Source organism: Rutilus rutilus (genome assembly GCF_951802725.1).
Source record: "Rutilus rutilus genome assembly, chromosome: 2".
Classification (NCBI taxonomy): domain Eukaryota; kingdom Metazoa; phylum Chordata; class Actinopteri; order Cypriniformes; family Leuciscidae; genus Rutilus; species Rutilus rutilus.
The window spans coordinates 46180552-46202106 of NC_140210.1; the positions used below are offsets into that span (position 1 = coordinate 46180552).

The 21555-nt window shown below is 38.1% G+C and overlaps 1 protein-coding gene across 1 annotated transcript in view; it reads left to right on the forward strand.

Annotated features, from left to right (window-relative positions):
- Nucleotides 1-303: 303 nt before the first annotated feature.
- The window catches only part of LOC311279426 (adhesion G protein-coupled receptor E1-like), a gene marked incomplete at its 5' end in the record, with an annotated part of 35294 nt that continues 14042 nt past the window's right edge, over nt 304-21555 (forward strand). Inside the window, 6 exons of the mRNA XM_084390923.1 lie at nt 304-462; nt 1113-1305; nt 5448-5690; nt 6180-6236; nt 11488-11819; nt 18836-19031. Of these exons, the coding sequence (XP_084247049.1) occupies nt 304-462; nt 1113-1305; nt 5448-5690; nt 6180-6236; nt 11488-11819; nt 18836-19031 (1180 nt within the window). The remainder of the gene's footprint in view (nt 463-1112; nt 1306-5447; nt 5691-6179; nt 6237-11487; nt 11820-18835; nt 19032-21555) is intronic.

Below are 21555 nucleotides of genomic sequence, written 5' to 3' on the forward strand. Positions count from 1 at the left end.
TTGCATTTTCTGGAACTGGACGAGCGATGAACTTGGTGGAGGTCCGGCCGAAGCGGGACTCGAACACCGTCGTTTTCCTAGGCGTGCTAGGACGACTTCGGAGCCTCAGGCTTCACCGCAATCCTAGGCCGTGGACCACGCGGAGCGGGGCGGCGGCTGGATGAGCGAGAGCGCGGTCTCGCGCTTCGGGCCTGTCGGCGCTGCGAAGTGGCGGCGGTGGGCGGAGGCTGAGGCTGTGAGCTCTGAGCAGACGGTTTCGCACGGCCTGCTGCAGAACTGGAGCGCTTCAGTAGGAAGTGCTTCATGGCCTGTGACGCTTTCTGCACCTCGGCGAATCTTTCCGCGAAATCCTTGACGGAAGATCCAAAGAGGCCAGCGAGAGAAAGCGGAGCGTCGAGGAACGCGGCACGCTCTGACTCAGACATCTCGGAGAGCGTTAGCCACAGATGTCTCTCAGTCACGGTGAGAGAGGCCATGCTCTGTCCTATGGCCTGTGCAGCAGACTTAGTAGCGTGGAGAGCGAGGTCTGTAGCACTTCTCAAGTCTGGCACGCAGATTGCCTCAGGTCCTTTCTCGTCCAGCTTTCGGAGGAGATCGGCCTGGAAAATCTGCAGCGTGGCCATGGTGTGCAGAGAAAGCGCGGCGGAGCAGGGATGACGTCGTGCGGCAAGCTTTAGAGGGTAGCGCCAGCTTAGCCTGCCGCCCAGCGGAGGGCGGGCATAAGTGGGCCGCTATCGCCTCTTCGACCGGCGGCAGCGAATGGTAACCTCTGTTCTTTGCATCGTCAATGGCGGAGAATGCCAAAGAAACAGAAGGACGCATTCTAGCTGAGTAGGGGGCGCCCCAGGACTTAGCGACTTCTTCGTGAAGCTCAGGAAGAAAAGGCGCTGGTCTGGACACAGGCGAAACGCGCTCCCCGGGCAGAAAATAGCCATCCAGCCGGTTGTGAGCAGGCTGCTCAGGCGTAGACCACTTGAGGCCGAGGCTTGCCGCTCTTTTACCTGACGCAGCGCGGGCAGGAGGCGCGAGATCCTCAGAGCTCGCCCAATCCTCACTGCCTGACGCCAGGATAGAGCAGGAATCATCTTCTCCCAGCGGGACTTCTTCGACAGCTTCGTCGACGGAGGCGGCGGCAGACCGCGGCCGCTGTCCGTCAGGAAGAGAAGCTGAAGAAGCCGGTGAAGCAGGCGGGCGAACTGGCGAGCTTTGGCGGCTGGGAGAAGGTTCCGGAACCCGCTGAGCATGGCGCTTTTTACGGCGCGGTGCCACGGCAGGCGGGGGTGCAGTCTCAGCGAAAGATGCCAGGCGAGTCTGCAGAGTCGCCATGGGCAATAGCTCGCAATGAGGGCAGCTGCCGTCAGCGAGCGCGAGAGCTGCATGATCCTCACCCAGGCAGGAAACGCAGATCACGTGGCGGTCCCCGTCGCTGAGTGTGGCTCTGCACGAGCCGCAGGAAGGCATCTTTAAAAAGACGCAAGCTCTTTTAGTAAGTTTGTGTTGCAGCGGCGAACACACACACAGCACAGAGTGTAAAGGATATGAGCGCCGGATAGCGCAGTGGGAAGGCGATTGAAGGCGGCGCGGCCAGCGACTTCAGTGACGACTTGTCCCGCTGAAAAGGCTTCCTCAGACGGCGCGGCTTCACTCCGGATCCAGCGATGCGTGTGCTTCGCTTGAAGGATGAAAAAATCAGATATCAGCTGCCTGCGAGCCGTATTTATAGGCCTAGGCCACGCCCGTTTCGGCGGGACGTGACGCAGCGGGCGCGAAGCACCCTCATTGGGTCTGACGTCACGCTAGGCCTCGCTCGATAGGCTGCTGCAGTTGCCGCAGAACAGCCAATAGGCGCGCGAGCCGTCTTGCCTATGTCTGTATGCTGCTGCACCGCGTTTTGCATTATTCAAAATTAAGGATAATTTTTTGGCTTCAATATATACGCAGTACGAGAGACCTCTCGTAAGAGAACACCGTAATTTCAAAAGCAGTTGAACGTAGCGTTGTCATACTTGGTACGGCATCTTTAAATGTAACCATATTCTTGCCAGTGTAATGATATAATCCACATTTGACCAAAATCGAGTTTAAATGGATATACGTGCAAATTTTACAGTAACGGTGGTCGATACGCGTTCTTCCGATCATTAATTATAATGGCCAAGTCGCGTTTCATATTGACAGATGAATAGGCTCAGTTTATTAAATAGCCTACGTCTCAGTTTATTAAATGTCTCTTGCAAACTATGAAGGGACAATGAATCAATACACTCATTGCTGACCCCAGGGCCGGCACGTCCATATAGGCGAACTAGGCAATTGCCTAGAGCGGCACTTTTGTAAGGGCAGCAAAATGTGTGCCAACCGGGAATGAACAATTCACAAAATAGGCTAGGCTATGATCATATAATCATACATAATAAGAGAGTAGCCTTTTTCTTTTCGTTTTGAATTATTTCGCTTAAAGACTTTTCAAGCTTTGTGTATTTGATGTCTTTCTCATGTCTGTGCGAGGCATACACTGAGTTTCGTTAAGTTAGGATGAGATGCGCTCCAGTTAACGTGCAATGCAAGTGACCGCGCGGGCGCCTCCATGATTATATTGTCTGCTATATATTTGCTTCTTATTTATTAAATTCACTCCAGGCAATTGGTTGATGAAAAATTGATTAAAATTAAGATAATTTATACAAAACGAAATTCACTTAAAAAAAAAGGCTTTCTACAAAACTTAATGAAGTGGTCAAAATCATGTCTGACCCATCTCAAATTGTGCATCCTATTACTCGTGCTGTTCACTTTTCAGACCTACAGACTCTATTTGTACAAATTGCTGCACATTCATTTAATTCTGCATTTTGCACACACAAGTTGAAAGGCTTCAAATCAAGTTCATGGATAATTGTGTGTGCATTTATTAATCATTATAATACTAAAATCATAACAAAGTAGGCTATGATATATACAAAAAAAAAAATACAGCCATTTCTGTTTTTTTCCTTTAAACAAAAAAAACAAGCTGCACCCTTTTTTTTACATTTCATCTTTCATTCCGAAATAGAATAATGAATGAACAAAAAAGTACACGGACCCAACATGTAGGCTATTAGCCTTTTTACCCGTTATCAATCTAAATTAATCTCGTTTTTAATTTAACTTAATTTCGTTTTTCTTTATTTAAATTTCGTTTTTCTTTATTTAAATTTTGGGTTTTTCTTTATTTAATTTTCGTTTTTCTTTATTTAAATGTCATTTTTCTTTATTTAAATTTTGTTTTTTCTTTATTTAAATTTTGTTTTTTCTTTTTTTTAAATTTAGTTTTTTTCTTTATTTAAATTTTGTTTTTCTTTATTTAAAATTCGTTATTCTTTATTTAAATCTACCCTTTACTGTGTCAGTAATTTATTAGTCCGAAAAATATTAGACTACCTTAAAAGTATTGCTTAAGTTAACAGACCCGTGCGTTAACATCTCCGCAATAAACAGTGACAATTACTTCGTCTAGACCATTTACCGGTAAATAACAGTTGTGAATATATTGCGAATATATAATAAACTTGAACAGTTGTCAAAAACAAACGTTTGCTGATACTTTACCTCACAGAGTTATTCGGCTATCCAATGCTGAGCTTCCAGAGACGCTTAGACCGCGAGATGCCTCCACAGGGCGGGAGATACGCGGCATGATTGACAGCTTTGACACCAAATGGATATACGTGAAAATCAGATGACATGATTTCACAACTTTTCATTGGTCATTTAGATATGTGAAGCATACTGTATACGGAAATGAACCTGGACATTCTATCCATCGAAAAATCTCAAAATCGGCAAAATGGACATACGCGGTTTTCATCGGACAGCGACGATATTGTGAGCAGGTCATGTTTTCTCTTGCAATAACACATGTTTTATAAACACAAAGTTGGAACAGTCAGAGAAACACTATCATCAACTAAAGCAAACACTGACCACCATAATGGTGACTTGAAACGAAAAATTCCATAAACCATTACCGTCTAAACTTCTGTTGAATCTCAAGTAGATGTAAGACAGATAAGTCAAATTGGTGATATTAAGTGCAATATTGTGTAATGGCACAAAGTTAGTTGTAGTTCTTATGTTTCTCTTTTATTGTTTTTCTCTTTCCTTCAATGATTCTGCTTATTAACATTCAGTGTCACCACTAATGACCATTCATTACTTAATTAATCACTTAATTATCTCATTAACTTCAAGACTGCTTCAGTGTTCATTTTAACACCCTGTAGTGTGGACACGTATGTAGACTGAGGAGTGTTAATTTAACACTGGGGATTTTGCTATGCAAAATCAACACTCAGAGGCTGTTTGCCCAATCACACCCTATACCCTCATTCACTATTCCCTACATTAGTTCACTAATATAGTCCACTTGACAGAGTGAATGAAAAGAAGTGAGTGAATTGAGACACTGATGAACACCTGATAAGCAGAATCACTGAAGGACAGAGAAACAAGAACAGAAAAAAGAGAAACACAAGAACTACAACTGACTTCCAGCCACCGAGAGTGAAACCAGTTTACGATTGTTTCTTTTAGGGCTGGGCGATACATCGCATGACATTGTTAGGCGCATCTCATCAGTAAAGCCGGTTCCTTGATTAGTAGTAAATCGCCTTCACCTGCTTTCAGATGCTTTCAGATGGAGCGGCATTTACTACACAGCAAAAAATATGAGTGTTAAATTAACACTCAAGAGTGTTAAAGTTAATGAGATAATTAAGTGATTAATTTAGTGATGATTGAGCATTATTGAAGACACCTGATGTTAACAAGCAGAATCACTGAAGGAGAAAATCTCAAATTGTAAGCCAACGTTATGGCGATCATTGTTTGCTTTAGTTGGACTCTTGACCCTTATATGTTTACTTTAAATTTTGTTTGTCTGCTGTTATTGATTTATAACAGTCAAATGAACATTAATGTTTTAGCATCAGCATCCCAACTAAAGCAAGCACTGATCTCTATAATGGTAACTTCAAACCAAACATTTTCAATTAAACATCTCAATAACAACTTCTGTAGATGTATGACAGAAATAAAGTCATACTGGTTAATAATAAGTATATTAATGTGTAATGGCTGATAGTCAGTTGTAGTTCTTGTGTTTCTCTATTTTCTGTTTGTGTGTTTCTCCTTCCTTATTAACATCAGGTGTTCATCACTAATGCTCAACAATCACTTACATATTCCCTTAATTATCTCACTGCAACACTGCGTTAATGCTATTTTTTATTCTTTGTAGTGTGGATTTTCCTGTGGGGTTGAAAGGGTTAACAGTGTAAGATAAAAAATAATAATTGTGGATCGAAATCAATTACTCCGAATTAGCAAAAAAAAGAAAGTTTTTTTTTGTTGTTGAAACTTGTTAATTTCTTAATATATTTCCATAACAGCTTATCTCTCTGCAGACCCCTGCAACAACTACACTGTGCTGAACGATACATGGAGATCCATCAATAATACAGATACCTCCTCCAACTGTGACACGTCTGTCTCCTGGAGCGGCTGGTATCGCCTCTTCATTAACAACATGAGTGCTCATATCCCAGACACATGTGTTGCTCAGTACAGCTGTGGCACTGTTATTGCACTGTGGATACGTGGTGGACACCCAACAGTGGAAGATGGAGTCGTCACTCGAGATGTCTGTGGTAACGCTGGGAGTTACTGCTGCTTTCACGGGTCTTTTCCGATTAAAGTCAAAGCCTGTCCAGGCAATTATTATGTCTATGAGCTGGTTAGGCCAACTGACTGCAATTTTGCATACTGTGCAGGTAATTATATTCACATCCCAGTGGGCATTTGATGTCAATTTAACATCAATATGACACCAAATTGATGTCAAAATTACGTCAAGAAATTGGTCAAAAATGAAAGTCAAATTGACGTCAAAGTGTCGATGTCAATTTGATGTCAAGAGTTTGACCTCTGCTGATGTCATTTTGCCAAACAAAAAGGTGAAATGCATGGCCGTACACTTATTACCAGCTTCACTTACACTAACCAGATTTACTTTTGTAGAGAATCTGAATCAATCAATCTGAATCAGTGAATCAAGATGCCCGCTGGGATGAGCTCTTTCTACACATTCATGATATTTGTGTCTCTGTTCATTAATCACTATTCATCCAAACTTTCAGACACTGGCAGCATTAACACCAGCCCTACAACTGTCACACCAGTGACCATCTCACCTGGTAATGTTACACACTGTGTTTCTATTGGCTTATTTACTGAATAATGTGAAAAAATATTTTCTGCAATATTTTCTAATGTATGTATAAGATCAGGGCTGCATTTCCCAAAAGCATCTTAAGCCTAAGTTGATCGTAGAACAACTGACACAATGGTCTCTCAACTTACACTGTAAAACCCAAAAAGTTAAGCTAACTCATTTCATTTGAGGAAACCGATTGCCTCAATTCAATTAAGTTTACAAAAACAATAGTTATGAGTACTCTGAACTTATTTTTATCGAGTTCACTAAAACAATAATATTTCTTAATACACAATTAAACTTTACACTGCATTTAAATACTTTATATAGCTGAAACTTCACTTTGAGTAAAAACAGTGAAATGACAAACTTTAAATGAACTCAGAGCACTTGCAGTTACTGTTAGCTCACAATGTCACACACAAAGTCAAATTCAATAAGTTAAGCTAACTTATTACATTTGAGGACACCGATTACCTTAATTCACTGTAAAACCCAACAAGTTAAGCTAACTCATTTCATTTGAGGAAACCGATTGCCTCAATTCAATTACGTTTATAAACAATAGTTATGAGTACTCTGAACTTATTTCAGTTGAGTTTACTAAAAGTAGATATACATTCCAGTTAAGAAATTAAGTGATTAATTAAGTGATTATTGAGCATTAGTGATTAACACCTGCTGTTAACAAGCAGAATCAATGAAGGAAAGAGAAACAAAAGAACTACAACTGACTTCCAACCACAGCCTTAGATGAAATCAACTCAGATAGACGTTTAAATCTCTAAAGATCTCAGCAGAGGAGGATTAAACCACTACACAAACAGCATTACCAGCTTCCTTATTACTAAACAGTTTGACTTTTGTCATGTGTCTACAGAAGTTGTTATTGAAAATGAACAGAGGGTTGGATGCTAATGATTTATTGAGTTTCATTTAAAGACACCATGATAGTGATCAGTGTTTGCTTTAGTTGGGCTCTTGACCCTTGACTTTATAACACCAGTTTTTCCTCTGTCTGCTGTAACTGAGTGTTCATAAAACACATTTGTTATGGCACATACGCCAAAAAAAAAAAAGAAAAAAAAAGAGCATGTGGTTGTGTTTAGATGATAAAAATCATAATTTAGTGACTTGATTCTCTGAACTTTTCCAGAGCCTAATCTCTGATTAGACAGGTGATGTATTACTTGTATTATTCATTATAATAGAACTGATTCTGCTGTAAGGCCCATTGTTGTGACAATCAGATTTTAAAAACCTCTATGGTATCATGCTGACTTACACAGTAATCAAGAATCAGCATATGAATCTCAACAATGGTGACCATTAAAAAATGATTTATGCTGCAATGCATGCTGGGAGCCATGGATAAGTTTTGTATTATGCTAGTACCCAGCATGCATTGCAGCATGAATCATTTTTTAATGGTCACCATTGTTGAGATTCATATGCTGATTCTTGATGTCTGTGTGAGTCTTAGTAATGCAATACCTTTTCCGTGAAACTTTTTGGGCACAACTATTTGTAAAATCCTTCATATCATCTGATGGTCACAACATGGCTATTTCTAATATTCTAGTAGCCTAATAATAGTCCGCTGCAGCAGTTGCATGGAGCTTACAAAACTTAAAGGTCCCGTATTATGCCCCTTTTCACAAGATGTAAAATAAGTCTCTGATGTCCCCAGAGTGTGTATGTGAAGTTTGAGCTCAAAATACCCAACAGATCATTTTTTACAGCATGTTTAAATTGACATTTTTTGGGGCTCAGAAAAACGAGCTGTTTCAGTGTGTGCCCTTTAAATGCAAATGAGGTGCTGCTGGACGACCCAGGGGGCGGAGCTTCATGAGCTCGCGCTCAGTCTGTCAGGACAAATTCATCTCATGGAATGATGATAATATCAGAAACTCTCAGTAACGGCGTTCATTTCGAGTCGGACAATAATGCCTACAGAGTCAGAGTGCTGTATAGAGATGAAACAGGTATGGTTTAGTAGTTTAATTACGGTTATTATAACGTTTTTGTCATCTGCTTGTAGGCTATGTATCCATTATTTATTAATAGCCTACAAGTCTGCTGTCTGAATGATGATCAAACATGTACTGATGAGTTTAATAAAGTTTATTGTACATCACACAAAAGATGATGCGTCAGTTTTACTTCAGAAAATCACCATAAGAGCTGAGTAAACACAGTAGCCTAAGTTATAAGAAGTGCGCAAGTAGCCAGTAGAGTTGAGGGAGCATTCCTGTGGGCGGAGGTTAGTCAAGAAACGGTTCTAGTGACATCATTAAAGAAGGAAGTAGAGGGGTGTAGTCCAATCGAGCCGTTTTTTGTAGTCAACTTCTGTTAAATAAAATATCTCGCTTGGCATTGAACTTTGAGCTTTATAGCTTTATAAAAGATACACGGATTCTCTTGAACCACCACCGCGTTTGCGGAAGAAAACTACTGCAGTGCAGCCAAAATGCTCTGTTTGACTTATCTGACATCCTTTACTCTTCCCTGTGGATGACCTGTGACCTACTTTCTGTAAGATCTGAATTTTTGAGTTAGAATTTTTGAGATTGAAGTTCTGAATTTCTTCATCTTGAAAATTTTAATCTGTATTTTTTTAAACTGAATTTTTGCAGTATAAGAATTCAGAACAAAAAAACTAGCTGTTTGAAAATACATCTATAAAATTCAGCCATAAAAACATTTCAATTTGTTAAATTTCAGATGTTCAATATTCGTTTAAAAAAAAAATCAAATTCACAACTATTTGAACTACTACTTAAAATTCCATTTTGTTAGATTACACTCGCAAATAGTTCAAATTTACACATTTCAAACTCAAATCATTTTGTCATATTATAAGCTCCATATTTCCTTGCCTTTTGTGCCATAACAAATATGTTTTATAAACACTTAATTATAGCAGCCAAAGAAAATCTTACATGTAAAAGTCAAGGGCCAAGAGCTCAACTAAAGCAAACACTGATCTCCATCATGGTGACCTTAAATGAAACTCAAATCATCAACTTCTAAACCTTTGTTAATTCTAATAAGATCATCTGTAGACGAATGGCAGTAATAAAGTCAAAGTGGTTAATAATAAGTGAAGCTGGTAATGCTGTTCGTGGAGTTGTTTAATCCTTCTCTGCTGAGATCTTGAGATATTTAATGTCTTCTTTTATCTCCAGTTGATTTTGCTGTGGCTGGAAGTAGGGCTGGGGGATATATCGCATGACATTGTTATGCGCATCTCGTCAGTAAAGCAGGTTCCTTGATTAGTAGTAAATCGCCATCACCTGCTTTCAGATGGAGCGGCATTTACTACAAAGAGCCGTAGTTAACTAACAAGCTGAGCAATATCGCATTAATATCGCAGACGTATCGCCAGCGATAATTAATGCGATATGGCTCAGCTTGTCAGTTAACTACGGCTCTTTGTACACAGCAAAAACTCCTGTGTTAAATTAACACTCCTGGGAGTGTATATGAGTCCACACTCAAGAGTGTTGAAGTTAATGAGATAATTAAGTGATTAATTGAGTGATGATTGAGCATTATTGAAGACAGCTGATGTTAACAAGCAGAATCACTGAAGGAGAAAATCTTAAATTGTAAGCCACCGTTATGGCGATCATTGTTTGCTTTAGTTGGGCTCTTGACCCTTATATGTTTACTTTAGATTTTGATTGGCTGCTGTATCTGAGTTATAACTGCCAGATGAACAAATAAAAAAAGTGATCTGATGGTGTTGGTTATATTATGACAATCATCATTTGAACTTTATGGTTTTGATTTATGTTGTTGGTTACAGCATAACTGTTATTCTGCATAAATATCCAGAATTTTAGATATAATATAAAGGATTTCTAAAAAAACAACTTTCTTTTAGGCACACACAGACGTCAAGATTCAGTCAATGCATCTCAACAATGGTGACGAGCAGAATATTCAATTAGGAAAAGTAAATTACATTGACAATTCAGATCATAATTGATTCATACCGCAATGCATGATGGGAGCCATTAATGAGTTGTGATTGGTGGCAGCCACTGCAACATGCTTTATTATTGTCACCATTGTTGAGATTCACAGGCTGATTATTGATGTCTGTGTTTCTAAATAAATTCATTTGAAAGTGTTTTGATCAGAACAATATTTATTAAATATTTTGGATTATAAGAAAAACACTGATGATCATATGCTGTAGAATCACAGAGCTGCTGCTAACAAGTTAAACCAAACTATCTCAATAAGTTTCATTTTTCAGATCACAGCATGATTATATCAAAACATAATCGACACTATCAGATCACACTTTTCTTTGTTCATGTGACTGTTATAACTCAGATACAGCAGACAAACAGATTTTAAAGTAAACATATAAGGGTCAAGAGTCCAACTAAAGCAAACAATGATCGCCATAATGGTGGCTTACAATTTGTGATTTTCTCCTTCAGTGATTCTGCTTGTTAACATCAGGTGTCTTCAATAATGCTCAATCATCACTAAATTAATCACTTAATTATCTCATTAACTTTAACACTCTTGAGTGTTAATTTAACACTCATATTTTAACACTTTAACACTCTTGAGTCTGGAGCCATTTAAACTCCCAGGAGAGTTCATTTATTGGAGTTTTTGCTGTTACAATGATTTAATATCAGAAAATTGACTTACAAAACTTTTATTTCCTTTACTTCAAGGCTACTCAAATATAGTGATAAGTTCAAATCTACCTTAAATAATTAAGGTATCATTAAAACCTTTAAACAACATCTTTTACAAAAATAAATAAATAATTGGCTTAGCAGAGGCTGTCTCTTGATATTGTACCTTAACCTTTAAAAGAAATGGTACATATACCTTTTAGTGCTTGGGAACATATACTGTATGTACTTTGAGGTCCAATAATAAGCCCTATGGGGTACATTAGTGTATTGTACCTTGTGGAACAGAAATGGACTCCTACTCTACCCCTATTTCTGACAGTGTACCCCATAGGGCTTATTATTGGACCTCAAGGTACATATATGTAGCTTTTCGAGGGTCAAAATGCATTAAAAGGTACATAATATGTACCGTTTCTTTTAAAGGTTAAGGTACAATATTGTACCCTTGAGGGTACAGCCCCAGTGACAAGCCATTGTACCCCTAAAGGTACAATTATGTACTTTATTTTCTGAGAGTGTATGACTTCACTTTGGTATTTTCATAAGTTTATCTCTCTGCAGACCCCTGCTACAACTACACTGTGCTGGACAATCCATGGAGATCCATCAATAATACATATGTCTCCTCCTACATGTGTGACACGTCTGTCTCCTGGAGCGGCTGGTATCGTCTCTTCATTAACAACATGAGCGCTCATATCCCAGACACATGTGTTGCTAAGTACAGCTGTGGCACTGATATCGCACTGTGGATACGTGGTGGACACCCAACAGTAACAGATGGAGTCGTCACTCGAGATTTCTGCGGTTACGCTGCGAGTTACTGCTGCTATTTCGGGTCTTTTCCCATTAAAGTCAAAGCCTGTCCAGGCAATTATTATGTCTATGAGCTGGTCAGTCCAACTTTGTGTTTTTCAGCATACTGTGCAGGTAATTATATGAGCTCTTTCTACACACTCATGATATTTGTGTTTCCATGTCCGTCTATATTTAAAGATGAAGAATGTGTCTGTGTTCTGATTGTTTCTGGAATATCTGCAGTGTTTTCAATGGCAATGACGTAGGCTGGGCGATATATCGCATGACATTGTTAGGCGCATCTCGTCAGTAAAGCCGGTTCCTTGATTAGTAATAAATCGCCATCGTCAGCTTGTCAGTTAACTACGGTTGTGTGTTGTAAATGCCGCTCCATCTGAAAGCAGGTGATGGCGATTTACTACTAATCAAGGAACCGGCTTTACTGACGAGATGCGCCTAACAATGTCATGCGATATATCGCCCAGCCCTACAATGACGTTGCGTCGATGGTATACTCCAAATACAACAACATGGGGGATTTTGCAATACAGATGTCTTATTTAAGTTTTACAACATGGAAATGTGTATCGTGCGCTGGACTACTACGTCTTCTGTGGCAGAAGCAGAACCGGAGGCTGGAATGAGCAACTTTATTCTGCACTGTTGTCTCCGCAGTTTCAAAATATGTCTCTGCTATATTGTCACTTTCTGCTCATCCGGCACTTTGCAACAATACAGCATTGTTTCGGCAGTGACTCTCAGCATGTTTCCTATAACAACGTCTGACGTTTACATTTTATGAGAGTCACATAAACCACGTGAAATCTGATCACAGCAGTCAGACTGAAACGGATTTCCAGAAATGTGATTTTAATAGGTTTTCAAGGCTAAAGGCATTTCTTTTTTTTTTTTCTTTTTTTTTTTTTGCTGTTCACATCAGCTAATTCTGATCGAATATCAATCGGACATGCACAAAATTCGGATTTGGACTGACAGTCTGAACAGTGGGCAATTGATGTTGAAAATGCATTCAATTGATGTCAAACATCGACATAAAAAAAACAGGTTAAAATGCAAATCAAATTGACGTCAAAACTGGACATCAATTTGACATCCACACACCGATATCCTATTCTCGACCAAAATAACAACACAAAAGTAATACAATGCTGAAAAGATTGAATCTGCCGCCTTGTACCACTCAGCAGTTCTCTCATACACTAACAGTCACACAATCATCACTTGTCAAAAACCAGTATTGAACCAGCAGGCCTAACCTTTTGAACTTCAGACTATCACACTAAAAAAAAAAAAAAATGCTATGTTGGCTTTAATTAACTTTTTTATGTCAACAGGTTCCACGTAACTAGGTTTCGTTGGATTTATGTAACATTATTTATTTAAATTAACTTAAGTTAATGACATAACGTTAATCCAATGCCGTTTAGTTAAATAAGATTAACAGTCTTAATTTTGTCCAAAACAATTAAGTTAATTCAATTCAATTATCCCAAAAATTATATTTTTACATTCAACCAAAACAAATAATCCAGCAAAAACTCCAATGTTAAAGGGATACTCCACTTTTTTTTTTTTTGAAAATAGGTTCATTTTACAACTCCCCCAGAGTTAAACAGTTGAGTTTTAACGTTTTCAAATCCATTCAGCCGAACTCCGGTTCTGGCGGTACCACTTTTAGCATAGTTTAGCATAGATCATTGAATCAGACAAGACCATTAGCATGTCTCTCAAAAAAATGACCAAAGAGTTTCGATATTTTTGACTCTTCTGTAGTTACATCGTGTACTAAGACCGACGGAAAATGAAAAGTTGCGATTTTCTAGGCTGATATGGCTAGGAACTATACTCTCATTCCTGCGTAATAATCAAGAAACTTTGCTGCCGTACCATGAGTCCAGCAGGCGTAATGATATGACGCAGCGCCTTTACTACTTTATTTGTAGTTTTCTTCATCATCTTCAGAAAAGTTTAAATCAATTCAACTATAGTTGAATTTATGTGACCAAGCCTTAAGCATAAGGTCACATAAAGGTTGCATTTACATAAAGGTTGGTAACATAGATAAGGTCATAAGGTCACATAAAGGTTGAATTAACATAAAGGTTGGAAACATAAATAAGGTCATATGGTCACATAAAGGTTGAATTTACATAAAGGTTGGAAACATAAATAAGGTCATAAGGTCACATAAAGGTTGAATTTATGTGACCAAGCCTTAAGCATAAACATTGCCAAGTCATTGCTATAGAAATATAAATTGGCCAATATTTCTCATACTGTGTTGTACAAATTTATTTGCATTTGTAAATGTATTAATATTCATCTTTTTTTCAGATGTTACTGACATCAGCGTCACCGATACAACAGTCACATCAGAGACGACTTCAGCTGGTAATGATGTTTCCTCTACTGGATTGTGTGTGTGTGTGTTTGTGAAATGTGAATTTGTAGATCTGAAAAAAATATATATATATATAAAAAATTATAATAATTCCACAGGCAATGTCTCTTCATTCCCACATTTATGGTTGCATCCATCATTTTATTTTTGATAATTTCTTTTCTTTAATTCTGACTTCAGCTAATCTATTAATCTTGTTTAGCGCAGTGATTTATCACTGATAGTTTTATGTGCTGGTAACTTCAGTTCAGCTCCTAATGGAGAAACATCATAACCGTTTAAAGGGACACTCCACCCATTTGCATTAAGCTTTGCATTGTTAGAAACCCAGTCATACTATTGAATGGTCGTGCAACACTCTCTCATTTTCCCCTGAGACGGGAGAAATCCGTTATTTACCTTTTACACTTCCTCCTACAATGACGCAAAAATCGTCATTTTGCGTCATTGTAGGAGGAAGTGTAAGAGGGGGGGATTTCTGTTGAGACTACAAGCACTAGTTCCTCATCTTTCCCAGGGGGCGGGACCCGCTCACGCTACAGACCTATTACAGATCAGTGGGTGGGACTTTACTCTCTGAAACTGAAAGCAATATCCTCCATCTTGTTTGAAGCTAAGCTAACAGGCGCTGTGGAGACAGATGTAAAGTTATGACAATAGCGGAGGAGAGTGCTCAATATGATATAGAAGAAGAGGATTTCGGAAGTCTGATGCTTGAATCAGGTGTTTGTGGCTACCTTTACAAGCCGCATTATAGCGAAGAGCAGCCGAGGCAGAAGACCTGCCTGCCGCGGACGAGGAGCCCGGACTGGCTAGAGTTAGGGCGGACTGGTGGCGCCGGTGATCTCACTATGCAACTCATAGACTGTAAGATGCAACTACGAACACAGAGATAGAGACCGTCTGCGGCAAAGAATTTCAACGATGACAATTTCTCCTGGACGAAATCTCTGAATCAGACGAGGACACGGACGTTTGTGTTGAGAACTATCCTAGTTTCGCACCGCATATGTTCTGACTGAACATCCAGGTACCATGCAATAATTCACCTTTTCGAAAGAAATACAAACGAGGAGTAATGAGTTCGCCAACTAACTAGACATTTTGTGTGAATGTGAAATTAATTTCAAGCTCTGGTGGTAGCTAGCCTTGTAGACGGAAGAGTGATTTCTCTTATAGGCAGATATGCGCTTTCTGGATTAGTGGGAGTGGCTTGCGGAGCTGTGCAATGTGGTGCATTGTGGGAGTTGTTGTCTTTCATACAAATGCGTCCTGAAGTTATTTTTTGTCTTTCCTCGGTCACGAAGGCACCAAATTCAAAATTTATTTTACATTTCGACTACATATATGACCCACTTTAAATAAAAAACAATGTTCAAATGGGTGGAATGCCCCTTTAAAGTGAGACACTGACTTCTACTCTGGACTAAGTTCAAAATGAATAAAACACAATATAAATGGATAGAACTTTATGAGATTATTTTCTAAAGTTTTGTCTGACGTAGATGTATTTTATTATTGTCTTCATTCTGTCATTGCAGATATACATATAACACTGGATGAAGGATGCCCCGTAAGTTGAGTTTCTGAAATTGAAGTTTTAGGGCCCTATTTTAACAATATAAGTGCATGGTCTAAAGCGCACAGCGCAAGTGCACTTAGGTCATGTCCGAATCCACTTTTGCTAGTTTAACGAAGGGTAAAATGGTCAGTGCATGCGGCGCATGGTCCAAAAGGGTCGTCTCTATTCTCTTAATGAGTAATGGGTGTGTTTTGGGCTTTACATGCAATGAACCAATCAGAGTCTCATCTCTCATTCCCTTTAAAAGTCAGTTGCGCTCACGTCATGGCGGATTCGCTATTTACATGACGCAATTTGCAAGCGGAAAGACTGAACGCTTCTCCAGAGAGGAAACGGATCTGCTTGTGCGCAAGGTTAAAGCGCAAGAACACCATCTACGGGACGGATTCCACCATATTTTATGCACATAATATTAATCTTTTATATTGTAATCATTTTATTTTTAATATTTGGCTAGTTTGTTTGTTGCCGCGCGTCCCTGCCAGTCAACACGTGAGATCATGTGATGATCACAGTGACATCACACCATTCTCATACGGTGATGCTCACAGTGTCAGTAATATATGAGCTCATTGTGAATTCAAAATGTTGAGCAGGTTGAGAGGAGGCGATTCAAATATCGGTCACTGGGGGGACATTCTACTTCCTGTAAGAACTAATGTAGACGTCTGACAGAAATAAAGTCAGTCTGGTTAGTATTAAGTGAAGCTGGTAATGCTGTTTGTGAAGTTGTTTAATCCTCCTCTGCTGAGATCTTCACAGATTTAATGTCTTCTTTTATTTAATCTAAGGCTGTGGCTGAAGTCAGTTGTATGTTTGGAGAACGTTCTTATAAGAAAAATCTGTTGACTGATATTTGAACCGCCTCCTCTCAACCTGCTCAACATTTTGAATTCACAATGAGCTCATATATTACTGACACTGTGAGCATCACCTATGAGAATGGTGTGATGTCACTGTGATCATGTGTTGACTGGGTTATTATTGGGTTTCATCTGAGCTTTGAGTAGCAATTATTTTTATGCACAAAAATGAGCCACAGGCTTCTCTTGTTGCAGCTGCTTCCATTTTTATTACTGATGTTTTGAGACAGTTTTTCAGGAAGTGGTGATTTTGTTCTCTTGAACACATGGAATAGAAATGGTGATATTTTATGCAATATTAATTTTTTTTACTCAATTCACAACTTTGGATTGTAAATGGTTAATCAGTTCAAAGAGTAGTGCAATAAAATTTGCATTGTAGATATCTGTTATGTAAAATATGAATGTGCTGTTCTATTTCCCAGCGGGCACCTTGATGTCAAAATTAGGTCAAGGAATAGGTCAAAAATGAAAGTCATATTGACTTCAAAGTGTTGATGTCAATTTGACGTCAAGAGTTTGACCTCTGCTGATGTCATTTTGCCAAACAAAAAGGTGAAACGCATGGCCGTACACTTATTACCAGATTTACTTTATATAATTTCCATTTTTATGAAATCATTAAGATTTTGTATTTTAAAGTCACCATGATGGTGGTTAGCGTTTGCTTTAGTTGTGCTCTTGACCCTTCACTCTTTAATATAAAAGTTTTTTGGCTGCTATACTTGTTATAGGCAAAATAGTCATGAGAAGATAAGGTCAGGGGATGTTGGCTGTTTATAGATGATGACGACAATACCATCATGTAAATGCCTGATTCCCTAATCGTGTTCAGTGTCAAATGTTTTGATTATATAGAATTTATGGTTTTTATGACGTATTACAATAGAATCTATTTATTTTTTACAGCATTAGAGCAATTTTGTTTATCGAAGACTATAATGGATTTTAAAAACATTTAGTGCATTAAACATTTTCCTCTACATTATTACTTAGTCATCAAGAATCAGTGTATGACTCTCAACAATGGTGACAATCAATGAAATGCTTCATGCCGCAGTGCATGCTGGGTACCACCAATCAAAACTCACCAAAATCTCCCAGCATGCATTGCAGCTTTAATAAATTATGCACCTGGAGTTGATCTGATTATCTGGATATTTTGTTCGATTGTCACCATTGTTGAGATTAATACGCTGTTTCTTGATGTCTGTGTGCGTCTAAGTAATGCCATAGATGACAGGGTTTTGTGCACTAAATAGTTTTTAAAAACCAAGTACATTATTTGATAAACAGAACTGCTAGACATGCTGTAGAATCAAATGACTTCTGTTATGAATAAAACAGTTTTGAAACCGCAAGTCCTATATAATCAGAACATAAGACACTGAATAAGATCAGGGCTTCAGGCATTTACATCATGATATCATCGTCATCATCATCAATAAACAGCCAACATCACCTGATCTCATTTTCTCATGGCTTTTTTAGCTACAACAACAGAGTTTTATAAACACACAATTATAGCAGCCAGAGAAAATTTTATATTAAGAAGTCAAGGGTCAAGAGCACAACTAAAGCAAACGCTAACCACCATCATGGTGACTTTAAAATGCAAAATATGATTTCATTAAACCGGAAATTAAATAAAGTAAATCTGGTTAGAGTAAGTGAAGCTGGTAATAAGTGTACGGCCATGCGTTTCACCTTTTTGTTTGGCAAAATGACTTATTATCAAACTCTTGATAGAGGTCAAACTCTTGACGTCAAATTGACATCAACACTTTGACGTCAATATGACTTTCATTTTTGACCTATTTCGTGACCTAATTTTGACATCAATTTGGTGTCATATTGATGTTAAATTGACATCAAATGCCCACTGGGTTATGTTGCTAGAATTGTGTTGTACTAACATCACTGAACCTTCAGTGCAGTAACACATTTTTTGGTTCTCTGTTAATATTGAAAAAAAAAAAAAACATGACCAAAATCAACAAATAGCCTACTATTTTCACAATTGTGATTTCAGAGTCAGAACTGTTTCCAAAATCTTCTTGAGAAGATCGAGAACATCACATCTCAAGTGCTCTCTGTGACTGTAAGTCTTCACGAGAAAAATAATCAAATAATCAAACATTTGTCAGTTATATACTGTAGATAATATATGATTGACAAAACAGTGCTGTTTTATTTGCTCTGTTGACATTTACTGTGACACTGTTTATCTGATCAATAAATTAGACTGTGACCAACATTTTGACTGTGGCCTTCAACGCTTCAGGGAAGATTTTAGAGTCATCTTCATCATCACCAGTCAGCCCAGCTGAACTAGCCTCCTATGGAAACCGTATCTTAAAAACCAGCGAGAAACTCATCGCTACATTGGTGAAGCCGACAGACACGAGTGACAGTGTCAATTTTACTCTTGCTGTTGTAGGTGAGTGGAGAAACTGTTATTATTGATGATGAAACTGAGATTATATATCAGGGATGGGCAGAGGTGGGTAATCCAGGGGTCAAAGAGTAAAAGTCCTGCCATATGTTTATTCCACCCATAAACTCAGTCATCTGATTTAACTAATTAGTTCTATCTCCTGTCTGAATTAGCAAATCCAGGTGATTGGAACAAAATACTGAGGAGGACTTTTACACAGCAAAATCCCCAGTGTTAAATTAACACTCCTCAGTGTTTATATGTGTCTACACTACAGGGTGTTAAAAATTAACACCGAAGCAGTGTTGAAGTTAATGAGATAATTAAGTTAACACTGAAGCAGTGTTGAAGTTAATGAGATAATTAAGTTAACACTGAAGCAGTGTTGAAGTTAATGAGATAATTAAGTGATTAATTAAGTGATGATTGGCCATTAGTGGTGATACCTGATGATAACAAGCAGACTCACTGACGGAAAGAGAAAAAACAATAACAGAAAAAAGAGAAACACAAGAACTACTGACTTCGAGTCATTACACATTGTTGCACTTATTACCAGTTTGACTTTATTTCTGTCATACATCGACAAAAGTTCTTGAGAGTCAACAGAAGTTTAGACGGTAATGTTTTATGGAATTTTTCTTTTCAAGTTACCATTTTGGTGGTCAGTGTTTTCTTTAGTTGGGCTCTTGACTCTTTTCATTTTTTAATATATGTTTTTCTTTGGTTGCTACAACTCTGTGTTTATAAAGCACATTTGTTACTGCAAGAGAAAACATGACCTGCTCACAATATGTTTTGATGATAATGACATTATCATCATGTACTGACCTGATTCACTGATGTCATTCAGACTCTAAATTTTTGACTATATGCTTGATGTCTCATTTTAGTATTGGTGATTGTAGCTCTGAGATTCTATAGTTTGAGATCCAACAGCAATATCAAAAAAATTTAAAATACTTTGAGCAAAGAAGTTATTGTGTTTAAACACACAGACATCAAGAATCAGCATATGAATCTCAACAATGGTGACAATAAACAAACTAGTGACAAACAGATCAACTCTGAACATCACAAAACAAGCTACTAAAGTCAGAACAAAACAATAGCAAAATAAAAGCAAACAGAAAAAAAACAATGAAAATTACAGGACAATTCAGCTGCATAATTTATTCATGCTGCAATGCATGATGTCAGCCATTGATGCGTTCTGATTGGTGGCTCCCATCATGCACTGCAACATTAAGCATTTGTTTGATTGTAACCATTGTTGAGATTCATATGTAGATTCTTGATGTCTGTGTGTGATTTTAAATCCTTCAGATCTTTAAAACATTGCTGTAAGTAACTACAGTAGTGAAAAATTAATAAAACAATTAGATAATCAGTTTATAATGCTGGGTGACAACATTGAATCAGGTCACTAGTAATTTCATCATTGAAACATAACCAGGGCTGAATTTCCAAAAGCATCTTAAACTTAACTTGATCGCAGACCAACTGCAACAAATGGTCTATACAATCAAATTAGGCTTGCAATGTTTTCAGGAAACACAGCCCAAATCATAGTTTCTCTTGCCACAACACATATGCTCTATAAACACAGAGTTAGAGCAGCCAGAGAAATCTTAATGTTAAATAATAAAGTGTCAAGAGCCCAACTAAAGCAAACACTGGTCACCATAATGGTGACATGAAACGAAACATTCCATAAAACATTACCATCTAAACTTCTGTTAAATCTAAATAAGAACATGTGTAGATGTATGACAGAAATAAAGTCAAACTGGTAAAATAATAAGTGCAATAATGGCTCGAAGTCAGTAGTTCTTGTGTTTCTCTTTTTTCTGTTCTTGTTTCTCTTTCCTTCAGTGAGTCTGCTTGTTATCATCAGGTGTCACCACTAATGGCCAATCATCACTTAATTAATCACTTAATTATCGCATTAACTTCAACACTGCTTCAGTGTTAACTTAATTATCTCATTAACTTCAACACTGCTTCAGTGTTAATTTTTAACACCCTGTAGTGTGGACACATATAAACACTGAGGAGTGTTAATTTAACACAGGGGATTTTGCTGTGTACTTTCTGAACCTAGACTTTACAACTCTGCATAGTAATGCCACATGTCAGCCAAGAGCAAAGAAATAAACCAGAACTGGACCTTATCGTAGCCAAAAAATCTGTGTATATTAAATATGGAGTAATTTCAGCCACAGCCTCAGATGAAATCAACTGAAGAGAAAAGAAGACATTAAATCTGTGAAGATCTCAGCAGAGGAGGATTAAACAACTCCACAAACAGCATTACCAGCTTCACTTATTACTAACCAGACTGACTTTATTTCTGTCAGACGTCTACAGAAGTTTTATTGAGAATTAACAGAGGTTTAACTCTAATGTGTTTCATTTGAAGTCACCATAACAGTGATTAGTGTTTCCATTAGTTGGGCTCTTAACTCTTACTATATGTTTTGTCTTCTTTGGCTGCTATGACAGTGTGTTTGTTAGACACATTTGC